This window comes from Tursiops truncatus, chromosome 9, assembly GCF_011762595.2.
Source record: "Tursiops truncatus isolate mTurTru1 chromosome 9, mTurTru1.mat.Y, whole genome shotgun sequence".
Classification (NCBI taxonomy): Eukaryota; Metazoa; Chordata; class Mammalia; order Artiodactyla; family Delphinidae; genus Tursiops; species Tursiops truncatus.
The window spans coordinates 69,249,366-69,265,320 of record NC_047042.1 but is presented as its reverse complement, the minus strand read 5'-3'; the positions used below and the strand labels follow the sequence as shown (position 1 = coordinate 69,265,320).

General features: G+C 34.3%; 1 protein-coding gene and 1 long non-coding RNA gene across 4 annotated transcripts in view; one reads left to right on the top strand and one right to left on the bottom strand.

Moving 5' to 3' along the window:
- TMEM168 (transmembrane protein 168) overlaps window positions 1–15,427 on the top strand; it is a 52,927-nt gene extending 37,500 nt beyond the window's left edge. For all 3 annotated transcript variants that reach the window (XM_019925195.3, XM_019925225.3, XM_019925229.3), the window contains 2 exons: window positions 818–1,092; window positions 10,207–15,427. In XM_019925195.3, coding sequence (XP_019780754.1) covers window positions 818–1,092; window positions 10,207–10,754 — 823 coding nt within the window. In that variant the 3' untranslated portion in view covers window positions 10,755–15,427. The remainder of the gene's footprint in view (window positions 1–817; window positions 1,093–10,206) is intronic.
- LOC141279562 (uncharacterized) overlaps window positions 7,649–15,955 on the bottom strand; it is a 54,332-nt gene continuing 46,025 nt past the window's right edge. The window contains exon 3 of the long non-coding RNA XR_012334040.1: window positions 7,649–7,714. This is a non-coding gene — a long non-coding RNA (uncharacterized lncRNA). The remainder of the gene's footprint in view (window positions 7,715–15,955) is intronic.

Here is a 15,955-nt window from a genome sequence, read left to right as displayed (position 1 = left end):
GGCTTCTCTCATTGCAGAGCACAGGCTCTGGGTGTGCGGGCTTCAGTAGTTGCAGCGCGTGGGCTCAGTAGTTGTGGCTCATGGGCTCTAGAGCGCAGGCTCAGTACTTGTGGCACGTGGGCTTAGTTGCTCCGTGGCATGTGGGATCTTCCCAGACCAGGGCTCGAACTCATGTCCCCTGCATTGGCAGGCGGATTCTTAACCACTGTGCCACCAGGGAAGTCCATAATAATTGTTTTAAAATGTCATTTATTAAAAGGTAAGTTCTGTCATTTATTAAAAGGTAAGTTCTATCATTTATGTACCTTAAGTTAGTAAAACTTGAACACAACTTTATAAAGACTATCTTTTTCAACACAGAAATTAAATATATAATTTAAAATATCGCTTCCATATTTTGTTAAAATTTTTTTCTCAAAAAAGTACTTTCATTATTGTCCCCACCCAGGTATTCTAGAAACATTTTGGGGGTAGAATTAGTACAGTCTTGCTTTTTAAAGTTTTGTTTAATATCTGTCATTTGGTAAGAAGATATGAATAAAGAATGAAGAGTAGTACTATCTACATTTGGAGATATTCTCCCAGCTTCCAGTTTTATTGATAAGAAATATAATTTTTGGAAACTAGGCTTTGATTTTCCAAGCTTAATTCTTATCACTGTAGAAAATTTAGGAAAGATGTTTTTCTTAAAAAAAATCCTGCCATTTAATTAGCCACTTATGATTCTTAGATAATTTATTATAAATGAAGAATAGGAATGTGACATAGAATGAACACTTCATAAACACTAAAATGATCTTTTTTTCTCCTTCTTCAGTCCTGATGGTCAGCCAACACTTCTTCCACCAGAACATGTACAGGAGTTAAATTTGAGGTCTACTGGCATGCTCAATGCTATCCAAAGGTTTTTTGCATATCACATGATTGAGACCTATGGATGTGACTATTCTACAAGTGGCCTGTCCTTTGATACTCTACATTCCAAACTGAAAGCTTTCCTTGAACTTCGGACTGTGGATGGACCTAGACATGATACGTATGTTTTGTATTACAGTGGGCACACCCATGGTACAGGAGAGTGGGCTCTTGCAGGTAAATCCACCTCTGGCAATTTCACTATTGTAAAAATATGCCTATTCGTGGAAATCTGTCCTTCACACTGAAACATTAAGTTTCCAAATTCTCAGTTTTCCACTTCACAGATTACCAAGTATACATACGACTGTTTTGTTTGCCTTTTCTCTGGCATACTTGTTTAGCATAATTTTAGTAATCTCTAAAGGTTTTGAAAATTATGTTTTGTGTTGATTGGAAGAAAAAATCTGACTGCTTGATCTAAGACTTATATTTAGTTTCCCTTTAAAGTATTTTCAGAATTATTAAATGTAGTTACATTTTTCAGAAGCTGATCAACTTATTTGACTAATACTTGTAAGTCTTTAAGGTGTTACAGGATGCTGATTTCAGTAGTTCTTCATATATGGAGTTTTATTTATGTTAGAAAGCTCACCATAGTTTTAAGCAGCAGGTGATACGATATGGTTGCAGTAGTGCTTAGGTCAGTGCTTGGTCCTCATTTGCCCCAACAGTGTTGTTTGAGGCAAGTTTCTCTGTTTCAGTTCTCTCACCTGTAAATAGAAGGGGTAATATTAAGTCTCCTTGCCAAGGGAGAAATGAGACCCTGTAAGTCAAAGGCTTTGTTTTATGAATTACTTGCTTAGTGCCTGGAAGAGAGTCTGGCATATAGTAGGAGATGCTTAAGTAATATAGATAGATGGATGAAATCACTGAATGAATCACAAAAAAAGGTAATTTCTTATTTTAGATTAGAAATAGTTTTTAGATTTAATTATGTCCTACTTTTTTTTCTATAAAATATTTCAGATGTTTTACACCATGAACACAAACAATAAAATAATCATAAAATATAAGTAGAAAACGATATTCAGATCAAAGAAAAATATAAAACAAAAGTATTATGGAAGGACAGAGGTAGAGCGCCAATACAAGAACTCCAGAAGAAAGGAAATAAACTCAAGGTTAAAGGAGACACGATTTTAAACCATCATGGTCTCACTAATTTCATGCCAGATTGATTTCCAGGGTTTTATTATAAATACATTTTTTGGTTTTGCAAATAAATATTGAATAACTCAATGGCTGTCTAGAAGGAGTAAAGGCAAACTAATACTTACTGAGCACATTTGAAGCATAGCTACTATGCTTGGTACTTTATACACATTATTAGATTTAATCTTCACTTGAAATTTCTTGAAGTAAATACTATCATCTCTATCTTCATTTTTCAGAGGATGAAATGAAAGCTGAAAGTGGTTACATAACTTATCTATAGTCATACTACTACTAAGTGATGGAATCATGATTCAAGCCCAGATCTCCCTGACCCCTAAAATCTTCCCCCTATTGCACCATGTTGCTGCCAAAGATGAAAACCATGAAGATAGAGAAATGGCATGTTCTGGTTCAGTAGATATTTTTGTTAGCATGGTTCACCCATTTTCAAAATACTGTAATATAGAAGAAGCTAGTCAGCATTAAAACTACGTCAGTATAATGGTTTATAAAATCATTTACTTGACCTATACTTTTTAATAACAGTGTGTAAAATAACTTTTTAATTTTTATGGCTATTTCAAGTTCAGGTAAAGTATAGCATTCTGTGTACTTCAGAGCACAAGAGAAAAAGTTCTAGTCTGCTCAAAAATCTTTACAGAAATATATTTCAGACCCAAAAACAGGGATTGATTATTGAAAACTACTGCAGTGCTTATAATAATAACCTCTTCCCTAAGCAAATGGGTCGAAAAAGGCATAATTTTGGTGACCATGCATATATCCTTAGTAATTTTTAAGTTTTAAAAGAAAGTAATTTAAGAAGCAAACATGTTGTACATTTCCATGAAGGATTTATTACTTAATGTAAACATTTTGCCAAAAGTTTGCATTTTTCTTAAGTCCTTTAAAATTTATCTCAAGTATTTTTTAAAAGGTGGCTTTGGAAATAAGTTCTAGATGTTCAGTTTACTGATTTTTTTGTTTGTTTTTAGTTTATTTTTGTGTATGGTGTTAGGGAGTGTTCTAATTTCATTCTTTTACATGTAGCTGTCCAGTTTTCCCAGCACCACTTATTGAAGAGACTGTCTTTTCTCCATTGTATATCCTTGCCTCCTTTGTCATAGATTAGTTGACCCTAGGTACGTGGGTTAGCTCTGGGCTTTCTATCCTGTTCCATTGATATAAATTTCTGTTTTTGTGCCAGTACCATAGTCTTGATTACTGTAGCTTTGCAGTATAGTCTTAAGTCAGGGAGGCTGATTCCTCCAGCTCTGTTTTTTTCCCTCAAGAATGCTTTGGCTATTCGGGGTCTTTTGTGTCTCCATACAAATTTTAAGATTTTTGGTTCTAGTTCTGTAAAAAATGCCATTGGTAATTTGATAGGGATTACATTGAATCTGTAGATTGCTTTGGGCAGTATAGTCATTTTCATAATATTGATTCTTCCAATCCAAGAACATGGTATATCTCTCCATCTGTTGGTATCATCTTTAATTTCTTTCATCAGTGTCTTATAGTTTTCTGCATATAGGTCTTTTGTCTCCCTAGGTAGGATTATTCCTAGGTATTTTGTTCTTTTTGTTGCAGTGGTAAATGGGGATGTTTCCTTAATTTCTTTCAGATTTTTCATCATTAGTGTACAAGAATGCAAGAGATTTCTGTGCATTAATTTTGTATCCTGCAGCTTTACCAGATTCATGGATTAGCTCTAGTAGTTTTCTGGTGCCATCTTTAGGATTCTCTATGTATAGTAGTATCATGTCATCTGCAAACAGTAACAGTTTTACTTCTTTTCCAATTTGTATTCCTTTTATTTCTTTTTCTTCTCTGATTGCCGTGGCTAGGACTTCCAAAACTATGTTGAATAATAGTGGTAAGAGTGGACATCCTTGTCTTGTTCCTGATCTTAGAGGAACTGCTTTCAGTTTTTCACCATTGAGAATGGTTTGCCTTTATGATATATGGCCTTTATTATGTTGAGGTAGGTTCCCTCTATGCCCACTTTCTGGAGAGTTTTTATCATAAATGGGTATTGAATTTTGTCAAAAGCTTTTTCTGCATCTATTGAGATGATCATATGGTTTTTATTCTGCAATTTGTTAATATGGTGTATCACATTGATTTGCATATATTAAAGAATCCTTGCATCTCTGGGATAAATCCCACTTGATCATGCATGGTGTATGATCCTTTTAATGTGTTGTTGGATTCTGTTTGCTAGTATTTTGTTGAGGATTTTTGCATCTGTATTCATCAGTGATATTGGTCTGTAATTTTCTTTTTTTGTAGTATCTTTGTCTGGTTTTGGTATCAGGGTGATGGTGGCCTCATAGAACAAGTTTGGGAGTTTTCCTTCCTCTGCAATGTTTTGGAAGTGTCTGAGAAGGATGGGTGTTAGCTCTTCTCTAAATATGTGATAGAATTCACCTGTGAAGCCATCTGGTCCTGGACTTTTGTTTGTTGGAAGATTTTTAATCACAGTTTCAATTTCATTACTTGTGATTGGTCTGTTCATATCTTCTATTTCTTCCTGGTTCAGTCTTGGAAGGTTATACCTTTCTAAGAATTTGTCCATTTCTTCCAGGTTGTCCGTTTTATTGGCATAGTGTTGCTAGCAGTAGTCTCTTACGATGCTTTGTATTTCTGCGGTGTTTGTTGTCACTTCTCCTTTTTCGTTTCCAATTTTATTGATTTGAGTCTTCTCCCTCTTTTTCTTGATGGCTAATGGCTTATCAATTTTGCTTATCTTCTCAAAGAACCAGCTTTTAGTTGTACTGATCTTTGCTATTGTTTTCTTTGTTTCTATTTCATTTATTTCTGCTCTGATCTTTATGATTGCTTTCCTTCTGCTAACTTTGGGTTTTGTTTGTTCTTCTTTCTCTAGTTCCTTTAGATGTAAGGTTAGATTGTTTGAGATTTTTCTTGTTTCTTGAGGTAGGCTTGTATAGCTATAAACTTCCCTCTTAGAACTGTTTTTGCTGCATCCAAAAGGTTTTGGATCGTCGTGTTGTCATTGTCATTTGTCTCTAGGTATTTTTTAGTTTCCTCTTTGATTTCTTCAGTGATATCTTGGTTATTTAGTAACACATTGTTTAGCCTCCATATGTTCGTGTTTTTTCCCCTGTAATTCATTCCTAATCTCATAGCGTTGTGGTCAGAAAAGAAGCTTGATATTTCAGTTTTCTTAAATTTACCGAGGTTTGATTTGTGACCCAAGATGTGATCTATCCTGGGGAATGTTCTGTGCGCACTTGAGAAGAAAGTGTAATCTGCTGTTTTGGGATGGAATGTCCTATAAATATCAATAAATCTTTCTGGTCTATTGTGTCATTTAAAGCTTGTTTCCTTATTAATTTTCTGTTTGGATGATCTGTCCATTGGTGTAAGTGAGGTGTTAAAGTTCCCCACTATTATTGTGTTACTGTCTATTTCCTCTTTTATAGCCGTTAGCAGTTGCCTTATGTATTGAGGTGCTCCTACGTTGGGTGCGTAATATTTACAGTTGTTACATCTTCTTCTTGGATTGATCCCTTGATCATTGTGTAGTGTCCTTCGTTGTCTCTTGTAATAATCTTTATTTTAAAGTCAATTTTATCTGATATGAAAATTGCTACTACAGCTTTCTTTTGATTTCTATTTGCATGGACTACCTTTTTCCATCCCATCACTTTCAGTCTGTATGTGTCCCTAAGTCTGAAGTGGGTCTGTTGTAGACAGCATATATATATGGGTCTTGTTTTTGTATCCATTCATCCAGTCTGTGTCTTTTGGTTGGAGCATCTAATCCATTTACATTTAAGATAATTATTGATATGTATGTTCCTATTACCACTTTCTTAATTTGGGGGGGTTTGTTTTTATAGGTCTTTTCCTTCTCTTGTGTTTCCTGCCTAGAGAAGTTCCTTTAGCATTTGTTGTAGAGCTGGTTTGGTGGTGCTGCATTCTCTTAGCATTTGCTTGTCTGTAAAGCCTTTAATTTATCCATGGAATCTGAATGAGATCCTTGCTGGGTAGAGTAATCTTGGTTGTAGGTTCTGTCCTTTCATCACTTTAAGTATATCATGCCACTCCCTTCTGGCTTGTAGGGTTTCTGCTGAGAAATCAGCTGTTAACCTTATGGGAGTTCCCTTGTATGTTATTTCTCGTTTTTCCCTTGCTGCTGTCAATAATTTTTCTTTATCTTTAATTTTTGCCAGTTTGATTACTGTGTGTCTCGGCATGTTTCTCCTTGGGTTTATCCTGTATGGGACTCTCTGCGCTTCCTGGACTTGGGTGGCTATTTCCTTTCCCATGTTAGGCAAGTTTTCGACCATAATCTCTTCAAATATTTTCTCGGGTCCTTTCTCTCTCTCCTTCTGGGACCCCTATAATGCAAATGTTGTTGCATTTAATGTTGCCTCAGAGGTCTCTTAGGCTGTCTTCATTTCTTTTCATTCTTTTTTCTTTATTCTGTTCCGCAGCAGTGAATTTCACCATTCTGTCTTCCGGGTCATATATCCGTTCTTCTGCCTCAGTTATTCTGCTATTGATTCCTTCTAGTGTAGTTTTCATTTCAGTTATTGTGTTGTTCATCTCTGTTTGTTCTTTAATTCTTCTAGGTCTTTTTTAATCATTTCTTGCATCTTCTCGATCTTTGCCTCCATTCTTTTTCCGAGGTCCTGGATCATCTTTACTGTCATTATTCTGAATTCTTTTTCTGGAAGGTTGCCTATCTCCACTTCATTTAGTTGTTTTTCTGGGGTTTTATCTTGTTCCTTCATCTGGTACATAGCCCTCTGCCTTTTCATCTTGTCATTCTGTGAATGTGGTTTTTGTTCCACACGCTGCAGAATTGTAGTACTTCTTGCTTCTCAGTTTACTGATATTTATATTATCTTTTTCATTTCTTAGGAAATGTAATAGACACCAAGATAAATAGCATAAAAGTGTTCTTAAATTTTCATTCACTATGAATAAGGAATAATTTATGAACACAAACTCTAAAGCAGGGTAATATTTTAGGCAAATGTCTAGCAGTTACATTCTGCAGTGTTTTATCTTTATAATATTTTTTTAAGTATGTCAATAAGTTAACCATTATAGAATTCTTCTATTAGGCCAGAAGATCTGTTCGTGTATGTGTAACTTTCTTTGTGAGAGTCTTTGTTGTAAAAATAGGAAAAAAAAATGGAGAAAGCATAGCTTGACAGGCCTTCCCTTTCCCATGAAGGCTAGGTTTTTGTCCCATAATAATTCAGCAACTGTATACTCCCCCACGGCCTGAGGCACCTGGCTCAGTGGATGAGTCCTCTTTTCAGTCAGTTCCTGGCCTTGGCCTGCCTGAAACAACCCTCAAAGGTTGATTCTATCTATCTCAGAAGTAGTATTGAACACCCCTGCCCTGAAGAAAATGCTTTAATTCATTCCAGGCCAAGTGACAAAGAACTCTAAGCACTGAGCTTTATCAATAGGTATTTTTCTAGAAACGTCTAAATAAGAAACGTCACGACTCGATTTTACTTCAGCAAGTTAAGAGTAGGTCCAAAAATCACTGTGAGAAAGAGAATCTTTATCCCATACCTTTACTGTTAGTACTTCTTAGAATATGTAGTCTTCTTACATTTATGGGGCTCCATAGTGTAGAACCTGATATTTTTGCCTGTTTGAGGGTAAAAAACAATTATGGTAATGACAAGAGAGACAGAAATACATAAAAAAATGTAGAAAACCTATAAAGCAGTTTATCACAGGTAAACAAAGTCTTTAAAAAGCAGTCTCAATTACTTGAACTGTTGGCTTGAATTAGATTACTTGAATCAGATGGCTGTTATCTGAGATAAATGTAAATATTCTGCATCTGGACCAAAAGCCAAATGCAACATAGAAACTGTTCATAGGAGAAAGCAGAGCAAAACAAAACAAGAGAAGAGAAATAGTATAAAGGGCTTTAATACTGCTTTAAATTTCTTGCTGATATCTAAAGAGTGTGTTTATAAGAGAATTAGTGTAGAGTGTGCTGAAGAATATTTATTGAAATAGTTGTAGAAGGCAAGTTAGAACGATGAGGCAGGCAAGTTAGAACAATGATTTTTTGTGGCAGATGGAATTTGTATAACTCCTCTTGTAATCTGTGTTGTCCTGTCATCTCCAGAGACGTTTAATAAAACTGGCCATAAAGAAGTGAGCTTGATCATATTTAAAAAGATATCTCCTGGGGCTTCCCTGGTGGCACAGTGGTTGAGAATCCGCCTGCTGATGCAGGGGACACGGGTTCATGCCCCGGTCTGGGAAGATCCCACATGCCGCAAAGCGGCTAGGCCCATGAGCCATGGCCACTGAGCCTGTGCGTCCAGAGCCTGTGTTCCGCAACGGGACAGGCCACAACAGTGAGAGGCCCGTGTACCGCAAAAAAAAAAAAAAAAAAAGATATGTTAGTAATATGTGAAAAATAGTGTCTCTGAGATGATTGATAGGTATGAGTGTAAGAGCAGTTCATGAAACAAATTTTTCATTGTCACAGTCTAAGATACAGCAGGCTGATGAATAAAAGAATATTAATTATTCATGAAGAATGTCATATACCCTGACTTTATAGGTCATATTATTAATAGAATCCAAATTCTAAAGGATTCTCTATCTCTTCAGTATTGTCATTTTGATAGTTTAGCAAAGAGCATGGTTGCTCTTGTTAAAAATACATATTCTGAAGTTAGGTTGTTGGAACTTGTATTAGTAAATTATAGCATGTTAAAACTTTTTCTAATTATAAAAGTAACATATATTCAACATAAAAATTTTGGATCACATAAAGAAGTATAACAAACACCACCTGAAATCCAAATACCCGGAAATAACTACTGCTGTTATTTTTGTAGATACACTTCTCTGTCATGCTTTTTCTAATATCATAGATATTTTTGTCATTAAAATTTCTTTATAAATATCATTTATTATAAACCTCTTCTCATAAGGTTATACCATAATTTATATCCGTTCCCCCAGTAGTTTCAGATTTTACACTATCTTAGATAGCAGTGGGAAGATGAGCTTTATATGTATTTTTTTGTCTGCATTTCTACCCTTTCCTTAGGGTAAATTCCTAGAATTGGAATGACTGGATTAGAATACCATTTGAGACAGAGCCAGGACTAGGGTGAGGTGAGCATGGCAGTTGCTTGGGGCACAGAATTTAAGAGGGTGCTAAAAATTAAATGATGACGATAACATTTTAATGCAATATATTTAAAAATCAAAAGTTAATGCAAAAAAAAACCCATCCATAATGAACCACATGTAAATACTAGCTGTAAGATATATTTTTAAGTCAGAAATATATTTACTTTATACCTTTCTGGTATATGTTTTTTTAATCCTTTATTGTTGTTCAGGTATAAAACTGATTTAAAAATAAACCCATTCCAAATTCATTCTTGTTACTGGTAGGAAGGGTGTTTTTCATCTCGTAGGTAACTACATATGAGGAGATAAGTTAATTCATTAGAAGTGTAGAACGGGGTGAGCCAACATTTTCTGTAAGGACCAGATATTTTTGGCTTGGTAGGCCATAAAGTCCCTGTTGCAACTACTTAGCTCTACCATTGTAGTATAAAAGCAGCCATAGACAGAATATAAATAAATGGATGTTATTTATAGAAATATGAAATATAAATTTCCTATAATTTTTACATGTCACAAACTTCTCTTTAAAAAAATTTTTTTTACCATTTAAAAATGTAAAATCAGTTCTTAGCTCTCAGGCTGTGCAAAACAAGTGGCAGGCTGGATTTGACCACGAGCCATAATTTGCTGCCCCTGATGTAGAATATTTGCTTTGCTGTATAATTTTAATTTTTTTCACTAAATTGAACTTTATAAAATAATTTTCTTATTTTATCATAGCATACCTCTTTAATGTGAATAACAGGATGATTGGGGGGTTGGGGGTGTTTTGGTTTGATTTTTTACCTGAAGCTGGAAGTCTGTTTTTTGTTTTTAAAAATTCTTCTGAAAGAGATACTTTGAAAAAAAGGCTCCCTCTTTTTTTTTCTTACATATTTTAAGAACTTAAAGAAAATACACTTAAGACAAAAGAGTATTCTTAGTAAGACACTTCAGAAATTCTTGCTCTACTGAACTTTCTGTTGTTCACAGGTGGAGACATACTACGCCTTGACACACTTTTAGAATGGTGGCGAGAAAAGAATGGTTCCTTCTGTTCCCGACTTATTATCATATTAGACAGTGAGAATTCAACCCCCTGGGTGAAAGAAGTGAGAAAAATCAATGACCAGTATATTGCAGTGCAAGGAGCAGAGATGACAAAAACAATAGATATTGAAGAAGCTGACCCACCGCAGCTGGGTGACTTTACAAAAGACTGGGTAGAATATAACTGCAACTCCACTAATAACATCTGCTGGACTGAAAAGGGACGCACAGTGAAAGCAGTGTATGGCGTGTCAAAACGGTGGAGTGACTACACTCTGCATTTGCCAACGGGAAGCGATGTGGCCAAGCACTGGATGTTGTACTTTCCTCGTATTACATATCCACTAGTGCATTTGGCAAATTGGTTGTGTGGTCTGAACCTTTTTTGGATCTGCAAAACTTGTTTTAGGTGCTTGAAAAGATTAAAAATGAATTGGTTTCTTCCTACCGTGCTGGACACAGGACAAGGCTTCAAACTTGTCAAATCTTAATTTGGAACCCAAAGTGGAATATTGTTGGGAGTTCATTCTACCAGTTATCACTAACTTGCCATTTTTTGCATATTGTATTTTTATTTGTAAAAAATATCTTGTTACTTCTGTAGCTGCTCTCATTTTGTCTTTTCTCCAGTAATTATGGTATATGTAAGGTGTTGGGAATAAGCACTATTTTATACTAAAAATATGTAGGGAGTCACAAATGTTGACTTTGTAAATGCATAAGAGATGTTAAAAATAATAACAATGCACTTTGAGGAATGTTTGCATATGCCTCTGATTAGAAAGAAGACACTCTGCTCTGCAGTGGCCAATGAAGAATCACTAATGCCTTATTTTCTAGGCATATATTAAAGAATGTAAACCAGACAAATTGTTTACTATTATAAGAAAACTACCAATTTGCTTACAGAAGATTATTTTGTGTGAACAGTAGGTTTGAGTTCAAGGCCATTTGAAGAATTACAAGCTCTCTCTCAGAAAAGGGAAAAGGAAGAAGTCTGCTTAAAATGAATGCAAAATTTGCTTGTAGTCCATCACGTTTAGTTACTTGGCTATGACCTGTTATCGGTATCACAGAGAAGCCCAAATCACTGTTTAGGTCAAGACATTCTTCATATAGGTAACTGTAAGAAGCTAGAGCCTACAAATTGCTCCTTCATGCAGTGTTAGGGGCCTATGAAAGCACTGGCAGTTTTAAGGGTCTTTCTCAGGGTAACAATGTTTTCTTAATGAACAATGTTTCCAGCTGCAAATTCCTTCCAAATAAATTGTCTTCCCTTTCAAAAAGTAATCTTAAGAAATTTAGCCATTTGTCATTGATTTAGGCTATTTTCAGTACTGAGAAATGATTTTGATCTTTATAGAGTTAATGCTCTGTCATGAAAACTATTTTTCAGATCCCCATTAGTGGTAACACTTCTTTCTACTGAAGGTCAAAGGATTGGAAACAGGTGATTTTTCTTCATGTATACATATAATGTATTATGTAAAAAAGTATTCATATTGGCAATTTTACTTAAGCATAATGGTGTGGTTGTAATTTTTAAAACTTAATTCAGTGTTTTCTCGGATTAAAGCAGGCATGGATCAGGGTATCTCCTAAGAGGTAATTTACCTCCTGTTCCCTTCCAATAATCCTTACATTCTAAGTTTTCATCTCTGAGAAATAACAAGAAGGGAATAGAATTAAATTGGGGGATAATCTAATCTTTGTTGTTTAAATGGTGTGACGTCTCACCATTAAAGCCGTTTTCTCCAGCCTCAGAGAGAGTAAATAATGCCTCCACCATCTTCTACCTGGTGACTTGAAGTTTTAGTTAGGAAGAAGTCACTTAGCGTCAGGGAACTTGTATACCACTATCTATGCAGCATTGTTATATAGAGTCTGATTATTTCTGCATTTTGAGTATGATTTTCCTAATGTTCTGAATAAAATTTTGTCAAAAATTAATTTTTCACATAATGTGCAAATAACAGTTATTGAATGTTTTAGTGTATTAAGAGAGAGAGTCATAAAAAATGTCCAAGTATTAGAGTTCATGGTTAGTAGCAGGTTGATTTAAAATTTTCCAATATTTGGTTACATATTTATATAAACATCATCCAAATGAAATAGTATATAGTGTTTCATTACTATTCAAAAATAGTGTAGCAGACAAGCCAAGTGTTAAAATTATGAGCTTACAGCTAAAAAACAGTTTAATTACCGTTAAGTAAAATCATCTTTTAAATTCTGAGCCAGTATTAAGCCAACTAGCTTTAACTAAAGTGTATCTCTTTACTCTGAGAAAGCCAAACATAAAAGTATATCCTGCATTCTTTATAAAGTGATACTAAGATTTTACTAAAAATCACATTCAAAAGGTAGCAGACATTTTTACAGCCACAAAGCTAATATTTTGATAAATATTTTCTATAAAGTACAACCAAAAAAGGTCTGGGCTAAAAATGTGACTTGAACCTATTTATTAAGTTTGATGAATTCTCCTACCCATACAAATAAGACATTATAAATGACTCTTAGGAGATGGCATCCTAAATTAAAGATGCCTATTTAAAAACATTCAAGTATGATAAATGATAGTATGGAGAAGGAATATTACAGGAAGGCTAAATTGATTGGTTATTTTTACCTAAAGATTAAAAAACAGACCTGACAATGAGACTAATTTTCTTATGGCTTCCATTTTATATATCATGTTTAGGAAGGAGTTACTTGAAGTGATAGAATTTATGTTAGGGCAAAATTTTACCATTCCACTAAAAAGAGATAACATGGAGATGTTTTTCAACATAATGTTGACTTAATTTGTTTCCTTATATGATACCTTGCTAAAACCATAAAAGACTCCCCTCTAAAAACATCTTTTTCAAATGTATACACTGTTATGTGATAAATTAAGGAGTCAAGTTCTTTTTCTCATAATTTTTTAGTTATGCTATTATTTCATTCAAAAGTTTAATTTGCTCTGACTAAACTCTTGGGATATTTGGATTTATCTTTGCATAGCTTTCTATCTCACTCTTCTTAATAAATATGAAATTCTATAGACAAGACCTTTTTCAGAAAACCATTTTTATGAACACTTTTCATAAATTACATACTTTTTAAAAGTTACATTGCTAATTCAAATGCATTTATATTTAATGCATTAGTGGGTAGAATTTTTTTGGAGTAAAATCTTCACTAAAGTCTATTTGTAACTGTACATTTTGTTTGTAAATTTTGGCTTGAATATATTTGCTGTTTTGGATACTGCATTTTTTATAGGTATCCTTTCACATTTAGAGCATAGTCTCTTTCAAAATAATGTTCTACATTACCTTTCCACAGGTGATGTGATAGTTACTATTATGTATGCCAAAAGAAAATGGCTTAATTTTAAGCATGTGATTAAGTATATTTGATAGTAAGTGCTCAAAGGAGTTAGATCTGTCAGTACTTTTGAACATCTCCTCTGTTGGGAAGTAACTAGACTGTCATCTCTTTTCAGGCAGAGGCTTGCACATCTTGGTATTTCTGGTACACAATTACCCAGAAGAGTGCCTTGCCTATAATTCTTATTATTTAAAAAATATTTTTGACTGAGTGAATGAATTTAGACTCCTAATGAGAAATTGGAATAACTTGATTGTAAATTATTACATTTTCTTGACAGTTTTACCTTAAGTGGATATTATTTCAAGATCCTCATTAAATTAATAATTACCAAAGACAGTTACAGAATCAGTGAAAGGAAAACTAATATCACATTTGTAGTTAAAGAGCCATAGGATCAAGATTAGGGAAGGAAAAACTTTGTTTGAATGAAAACATAGCTGATATCAATCACCAAAAAGTGGCTTTTTGTGGGTTGAGTCCCTTTTCCTCATGTCTCCAATATGATTAAGGTTGAATCTTTCATTGATTTCCCATTAGAAACATATAGACAGGTTGGAGATTTATCACAAATGGAACTTATTGAAAAAGTCTGACAGATGAACAAAGAAAGAATTTGGCTGTGCCTGTCACTGACAACTAGACTATAAAATCAGAAAAAATGGGCCTGTGAACATAAGCAGGTTCAGGACAAGTTAGGGAAACTAAAATTATATCAGCTTTGGAGTATCCTCACTAGTTGCAACACATAGGTGTACAGTATGATACAATGAAATTTAAGCAACAATTGTTCTGAGCAACTATTTTGATAAAGTAATTTACATTTATGTTTTTTAGGAAATATTACTTAGACCAAAGATGATTCAAAATTGAAATCTGTAGGCTAATCACTAAGGTTTCTTCAATATTAATATGTAAAAACCCTTTTGATTGATTTAAAAGTCAAATTGGCCAATCATCTTGTGTGATGACCTCAGTATTTTTTTTTTAAGTATCAAAATAAGTAGAGTAAGTAGACAAGTTTAGTAAAATTCTGTTGTTACTGTTTGGTTTGGACCTAAAAATCTTGATCTATCTTAAATCAGTGTGGCAGGGTCAGTGAGAAATATGGCATATCTCCCTAGATCAGCAATATTTACTCCATGTGAAGTAAAAATATTTTTATATTAAAACATACCAATGTACTGAGCAATATTTGCATTAATTTTTAGTGTAAATCACAAGACTTCAAAGCAATTTTAATATTGTACTAGGTCCTTTGTTCTCCTTACTGCAGAACACTGAAGATTCTTTGGACACAATTTTGGACGTTAATGATACTCTATATTAAAAAGAAAAAAAAATCCTTTGTCTTATGTCCTGGAAACACAAATAGCACGATGAATTTTCGCTAAAAAAATAATTTTGTTTGAATATATATGGAACTTCAGGTGGGTACTGTTTTAATGCAGTTTTATAATAGATATTTCTAGGTTCTTTGGAGTCCTTATACATATTGATTTCTTGTTCTACACAACTAGGTATTGGTAAGGAAAGTGGGGTGAGGATTTTGATTTGTAATCTACATCCCCATGCATTCATACCCATTCTGACCTATTTCTCTGCTATCTAATTAGAAGAGATACTACTCTTTCCAAAACCTAACCTTTGGATTCCTTTCTACATAAAACTAATTCATCAATAACAATAAAAGTGACAATGGCTATCATCTGTTGAATGTTTTTTATGTTCTAGGCACTGTGCTAACCACTTCTGTATACATGATTTCATTAAACCCTCACAACCACCTTTTGTGATGGATGTACTTTTATTTTATGAATGAGGAAACTGAGGCAATGAACTTAAGTAACTTTCCCCACATGACACATCTATGGATAAGAAGTTGGGTCTCAAACTCAGCTCTAAACCAGATTTTATGTTGTGGGGACTCCCACATACCAAGAAAAGGAAGGTTTTACTCGGGTATATATACCTACATGCCCTTTAGAGAACTGTTTGTGTATTTTGTCAAGGGGGTAGACACGTGGCTATAAGCATGTAAGCATAGGGAAGAGGGACAATTGGTCAATATAAAGACCTTCAGTTATTAATTGTACTAATATCAGCCCCACTTCTCAGCTCCTTCCTTAATTTTCTAGCAGTCTCTGATGCTAGAGCCTTTCTGGGGTTGTACTGGACTGCTCAGACACACCTCCCCAGAAGCATATTCTGGGAGGCTGCTAGGCTAGTGCTTGCTTTTCTCTGCCACCCAGTTCATACTCTTTTATCCATTTTGTCTTTGGATGTGTGCTGAAATCTCTGGTCTGATAATAGA